Source organism: Babylonia areolata, chromosome 26 (assembly GCF_041734735.1).
Source record: "Babylonia areolata isolate BAREFJ2019XMU chromosome 26, ASM4173473v1, whole genome shotgun sequence".
Taxonomy (NCBI): Eukaryota; Metazoa; Mollusca; class Gastropoda; order Neogastropoda; family Buccinidae; genus Babylonia; species Babylonia areolata.
This window is the reverse complement of record NC_134901.1, coordinates 28,392,357-28,399,089: the sequence shown is the minus strand read 5'-3', so window position 1 is coordinate 28,399,089 and position 6,733 is coordinate 28,392,357. Positions and strand designations below refer to the sequence as shown.

Genomic DNA, 6,733 nt, shown 5'->3' with positions numbered 1-6,733 from the left:
AATTGTACATATATACTATACGGTCTTTTGACTCGACTGGGGAAATTGTACATATATACCTCACAGAAAAGTATTTCCATTCGTGACAGTATTGCTCTGTTCAGTTTCAACGAACGCTGCATACATTTTGCTCATGAAACAAAAGCACTTCTACCATATTTTCATCAAAGATATGTTCTAGACAATGTGCGAGGAACAAAGCAACACAAGTATTAAGTCATAGCCAGATACCTAACTGGGGAAGAGAAGATAGCTGAAGTAACTGCTGCGTGGAGTTCTAAACGAAATTCAGCGAGTTTGTTGTGCTTGGTCATTGCTGAAACCTGGAAACCTAGTTGTTCAGAATAAGGTGGTGTCATATGGGTCTTCAGTAAGCGTGCTCTGACTGTACTTTGTAATTCGTTCAGTTTCGTGAATTTCCTTGTGTGTTTCATCGTCGGGCGAAGCGTTTTCGGGTGCAGAACTATGGAGTGCGGGAAGCAAGAGTTTCTTGTGACATTGCTTGTGGCTGTGTTGTGCGTGTGGGGCCATGTCGACGCCTACCTGCCCACTTGTAAGCTTCCGTCCGTCTGTCTGTCTGTCTCCCTGGCCGCCTGTCCTTATGATTGTCTGTTTGTCTGTCTGTCTGCCAGTCTGTCTGTCTGTCTCCCTCCATCTGTCTGCCTGTCTGTCTGTCTCCCTCTGTCTGTCTATCTGTCTGTCTGTCTGTCTGTCTCCCTCTGTCTGTCTATCTGTCTGTCTATCTGTCTGTCTCCCTCTGTCTGTCTGTCTGTCTGTCTGTCTCCCTCTGTCTGTCTGCCAGTCTGTCTGTCTCCCTCCATCTGTCTGCCTGTCTGTCTGTCTGTCTGTCTGTCTTTCTGTCTGTCTCCCTCTGTCTGTCTGTCTTTCTGTCTGTCTCCCTCTGTCTGTCTGTCTGTCTGTCTGTCTCCCTCTGTCTGTCTATCTGTCTGTCTGTCTCCCTCTGTCTGTCTGTCTGTCTGTCTGTCTCCCTCTGTCTGTCTATCTGTCTGTCTGTCTCCCTCTGTCTGTCTATCTGTCTGTCTGTCTCCCTCTGTCTGTCTGTCTGTCTGTCTGTCTGTCTCCCTCTGTCTGTCTATCTGTCTTTCTGTCTGTCTCCCTCTGTCTGTCTGTCTGTCTGTCTGTCTCCCTCTGTCTGTCTATCTGTCTGTCTGTCTCCCTCTGTCTGTCTGTCTGTCTGTCTGTCTGTCTCCCTCTGTCTGTCTATCTGTCTGTCTGTCTCCCTCTGTCTGTCTGTCTGTCTGTCTGTCTGTCTCCCTCTGTCTGTCTGTCTGTCTGTCTGTCTGTCTCCCTCTGTCTGTCTATCTGTCTGTCTGTCTCCCTCTGTCTGTCTGTCTGTCTGTCTGTCTGTCTCCCTCTGTGTGTATGTCTTCGTCCGTCTGCCTGTCTGTCTGTCTCCCTCTGTCTGTCTGTCTGTCTGTCTGTCTGTCTCCGTCTGCCTGGAAACCCTACTGATGCCACAATCATGCCTTCATACAGGCACCCAGTATCACAGCACGTCTACTTCTCCATCCTTTGTTGTTGCTGTTTTTGTTTGTTTGTTGTTGCTGCTCTGTGTGTGTGTGTGTGTGTGTGTGTGTGTGTGTGTGTGTGTGTGTGTGTGTGTGTGTGTAAACACTGTATGGGACGTTTACTTACAGCAAGTCAGTGTATGACCGGCTGTTCTGTGAGCGCCACATAATTATGCAAGAAACATTACCGATATAATTGGTCTCAAAGCAATTCATCTTCCATCTGCATATCAAAAGAACTAATTCGCCGTTTATGAAAATTATTTTGGCAATAGTTTCCCATGAAGGTATGCATTTTCTTTTTATCTATATGTAACTCCGTGTTACCCTCTCTCTCTCTCTCTCTGTCTCTCTCTCTCTCTCTCTCTCTCTCTCTCTCTCTCTCTCTCTCTCTCGCACGCTGTGTGTGTGCCTGTGTGTGTGTCTGTGTGTGCGTGTGCGTGTGTGTGTGTTCTACTGTCCACCCCCTTACATCTTAAGGAACCTAGTTACCTGCATGCTCCATCTCTTCAAGACGTCGGAGAGAAGACAGTAAAAGTAACAACTGAACTGAGGTCCTCATCCCCTGTACCAGTCCCCCCGCCCCTCCCCCCTCCCCACCACCGTGACCACCACCCACACACCCCACACCCTCCCGCATCCTCTGCTGGCATCAGAACCGGTCCTGAATCAAGGTGTAAACAGTTAATAATAATAATAATAATAATGGATACTTATATAGCACACTATCCAGAAATCTGCTCTAGGTGCTTTACAAAAACGCTTTTGATAACATAAAACATTATATCTATGTTACATACACACACCAAAATGTGACCACGCACACACACACACACACACACACACACACACACACACACACACACACACACACACACACGCACGCACGCGCGCACGCACACACACTGCATACATACATTTTAACATACATGTGTATCTAACAGCTACCCTAACACATACACACACATAGGCAGGCACATACTTACATGAACACACGCACACACAATACACATTCACATACATGCATGTAGTTGTGGGCCTGCCACAACTGAACTTATTGCTGAGGGAAAAGGTGAGTTTTGAGACGAGATTTAAAAGATGCGAGGGAATCAGAATGACGGAGGTCATCAGGGAGCTTGTTCCACGTCTTTGGCGATTGAAAAGAAAACGATCTGTGTCCATAGGTCTTACTTCTGACGTGAGGTATCCTGAGAAGTCGAGTATCAGAGGAAGAACGGAGCTGGCGAGACGGGGTATAGATATGGATGAGTTCAGAAAGATACTTTGGGCCAGATCCGTTGACTGCAGAAAAGGTCAGAGTGGATAGCTTATAGTTCTCCGCCAATAGCCCTTTTTGAAACTCTGATAACCACAGCTGGGTTTTTTATTTTTTCACTTCTTTTTTTTTTTTTTTTAGCTTGTTTTGTTTCATTTTATCTTATTCTATTTATTTATTTGTTTGCTTGTTTTTGTCTTCTTTCCATTGTCCATTTTACAGTGGTAGAAAAACAAACAGAAACACAGAAAACAATAAAAAATCAAACGAACTACAAACAAGGCACAGTAGCAACGTGCAAACGATGAAGAAGAAGAATATAAGCTTCGCACACGGGTTGTACACAGCATGGGTGGTGAAACTCCAGCCTTGCAACGTGACCTTCAGGGTGTAAGCCAACAGGACGTAAAACTCAGTTCTGGTAACTTCCTTTCCCATACTGCCTTTCCACTCTCTCTTTCTCTACCTGACTACACTGTCTTTCTTTTCCCATTAACTTTCTCTACCTGACTATACTGTCTTTCTTTTTTCCATTAGCTTTCTCTACCTAACTAAAACTGTCTTTCTTTTTTCCTTTAGCTTTCTCTACCTGACTATACTGTCTTTCTTTTCCCATTAACTTTCTCTACCTGACTATACTATCTTTCTTTTTCCATTAGCTTTCGCTGCCTAACTATACTGTCTTTTTTTTTCCATTTTGTTTCTCCGACTAAGTGTCCTGTCTTTCTTTTCCACTCTCTCTTTCTCTACCTAACTGTACTGCCTTTCTTTTTCCACTCTCTCATTCTCTACCTAACTAAAACTGTCTTTCTTTTTCCACTCTCTTTCTCTACCTAAATATACTGTCTTTTTTCCACTCTCTCTTTCTCTACCAAACTAAACTGTCTTTCTTTTCCCACTCTCTCTTTCTCTACCTAACTAAACTGCCTTTCTTTTTCCACTCTCTCTTTCTCTACCTAACTAAACTGTCTTTCTTTCTCCACTCTCTCTTTCCCCCCCTAACTATACTGTCTTTCTTTCCCACTCTCTCTTCTCTACCTAACTATACTGTCTTTCTTTTCCCACTCTCTCATTCTCTACCTAACTAAACTGTCTTTCTTTTCCACTCTCTCATTCTCTACCTAACTAAACTGTCTTTCTTTTTCCATTCCCTTTCTCTACCTGATTATACAGTCTTTCTTTTCCACTCTCTCTTTCTCTACCTAACTAAACTGTCTTTCTTTCTCCACTCTCTCTTTCTCTACCTAACTAAACTGTCTTTCTTTTCCCACTCTCTCTTTCTCTACCAAACTAAACTGTCTTTCTTTTCCCACTCTCTCTTTCTCTACCTAACTAAACTGCCTTTCTTTTTCCACTCTCTCTTTCTCTACCTAACTATACTGTCTTTCTTTTTCCACTCTCTCTTTCTCTACCTAACTAAACTGCCTTTCTTTCTCCACTCTCTCTTTCTCTACCTAACTAAACTGTCTTTCTTTTCCCACTCTCTCTTTCTCTACCTAACTATACTGTCTTTCTTTTTCCACTCTCTCTTTCTCTACCTAACTAAACTGTCTTTCTTTCTCCACTCTCTCTTTCTCTACCTAACTAAACTGCCTTTCTTTTTCCACTCTCTCTTTCTCTACCTAACAATACTGTCTTTCTTTTTTCTTTTTGCATTCCCTTTCTCTACCTAAGTAGACTGCCTTTCTTTCTCCACTCTGTCTTTCTCTACCTAACTAAAACTGTCTTTCTTTTTCCACTCTCTCTTTCTCTACCTAACTAAAACTGTCTTTCTTTTTCCACTCTCTCTTTCTCTACCTAACTAAACTGTCTTTCTTTTTCCACTCTCTCTTTCTCTACCTAACTAAAACTGTCTTTCTTTTTCCACTCTCTCTTTCTCTACTTAACTATTCTGTCTTTCTTTTTCCACTCTCTCTTTCTCGATGTAACTAAACTGTTTCCTTTTCCATTATCTCTTTATTACCTAACTGCACTGACTATCTTTTTTCAATTTTGTTTCTCTACCTAACGAAACTCCCTCTCTCTCTCTCTCTCCACTCTCTGTTTCTCTACCTAACTAAACTGCCTTTCCTTCTCCACTCTCTCTTTCTCTACCTAACTAAACTGCCTTTCTTTTTCTACTCTCTCTTTCTCTACCTAACTAAACTGCCTTTCTTTCTCCACTCTCTCTTTCTCTACCTAACTAAACTGCCTTTCTTTTTCCACTCTCTCTTTCTCTACCTAACTAAACTGCCTTTCTTTTTCCACTCTCTCTTTCTCTACGTAACTATACTGTCTTTCTTTTTCCACTCTCTCTTTCTCTGCCTAACTAAACTGTTTCTTTTTCCACTCTCTCTTTATTACCTAACTGTAGTACTGTCTATCTTTTTACCATTTTGTTTCTCTACCTAACGAAACTCCCTCTCTCTCTCTCCAATCTCTGTTTCTCTACCTAACTAAACTGCCTTTCTTTTTCCACTCTCTTTCTCTACCTAACTATACTGTCTCTTTTTCCACTCTCTTTTCCTCTACCTAACTAAACTGCTTTTCTTTTTCCACTCTCTCTTTCTCTACCTAACTAAACTGCCTTTCTTTTTCCACTCTCTCTTTCTCTACCTAACTAAACTGCCTTTCTTTTTCCACTCTCTCTTTCTCTACCTAACTAAACTGCCTTTCTTTTTCCACTCTCTCTTTCTCTACCTAACTATACTGTCTTTCTTTTTCCACTCTCTGTTTCTCTACCAAAGTTTACTGTCTTTCTTTTACCATTCTGTTTCTCTATCTTCGACAGTCAATGTTTTATCTTAAGATGGTACATTAAATTAGCAATGAATGCCTTTTTTTCTTTCTTTTTTTTCTTACATAAAATAATATATTCTTTAAAAAAAAATCATTGAAAGTAGACATGGAAAAAAAATACATACATATGATAACGTAATACACACTTGCATTTCTGTTTCGCACACATACACACCAACTTGAACACATGTTTTTGCGCTAATGTACCACACCCACCTCGTGTCATCCACACATTTCGTCATATCACACAAATACACGGCCAACGCAAGCATATGTACATAACACTTAACAAGATGATGAATAAAGGAGCAGACACGACAATCACAACAGCAGAGGAGACAGCTGCTGTTCCGACAATCTGGGCCAGACTTTGATTATGGTGGGGAGTGTTTTGCCCTGGGTACATCCTGGCCAGGGGGGCTTTGGGATGGCTGCAGCACTCAGTGCCATTGCAATTTTGCCTGCACGTTTGAGAGCCATAGTTTGAAAGACAAAGATGTAAATGAATTTCAATTCTCACTGGAAATAACTTTTCACATACAGCTCTCTCTTCGCTGTTGGTCAGTCTCTTGATATAAGCCGAGAATTGAGCCATAGACAATAGATACAGACCAGTATTACTGTTAATCGTTTAGACAGATAACCCAACTGAAAGGTGCTACATTTTTTTTATGCATTTATCAATGGTGAGATTGACGCTGTTGAGCAAAACGTAATAACGTCCCTAAAGGATGATGTCAGAGTACAGTGTGGTGACTGGCATCCTGACCTGTCAGCTCTGTCTTATATCAGTGAGGTGACAGCCCTTCACTGACATCCTGACCTGTCAGCTATGTCTTATATCAGTGAGGTGACAGCCCTTCACTGACATCCTGACCTGTCAGCTATGTCTTATATCAGTGAGGTGACAGCCCTTCACTGACATCCTGACCTGTCAGCTCTGTCTTATATCAGTGAGGCGACAGCCCTTCACTGACATCCTGACCTGTCAGCTATGTCTTATCTCAGTGAGGTGACAGCCCTTCACTGACATCCTGACCTGTCAGCTCTGTCTTATCTCAGTGAGGTGACAGCCCTTCACTGACATCCTGACCTGTCAGCTCTGTCTTATCTCAGTGAGGCGACAGCCGTTCCCTAACATCCTGACCTG

At 42.3% G+C, this 6,733-nt stretch overlaps 1 protein-coding gene across 1 annotated transcript in view; it reads left to right on the top strand.

Annotated features, from left to right (window-relative positions):
* The first annotated feature begins 465 nt into the window (after positions 1–465).
* Positions 466–6,733, top strand: part of LOC143300281 (neuropilin and tolloid-like protein 1) — a 13,010-nt gene continuing 6,742 nt past the window's right edge. The window contains exon 1 of the mRNA XM_076613876.1: positions 466–553. Coding sequence (XP_076469991.1) covers positions 466–553 — 88 coding nt within the window. The remainder of the gene's footprint in view (positions 554–6,733) is intronic.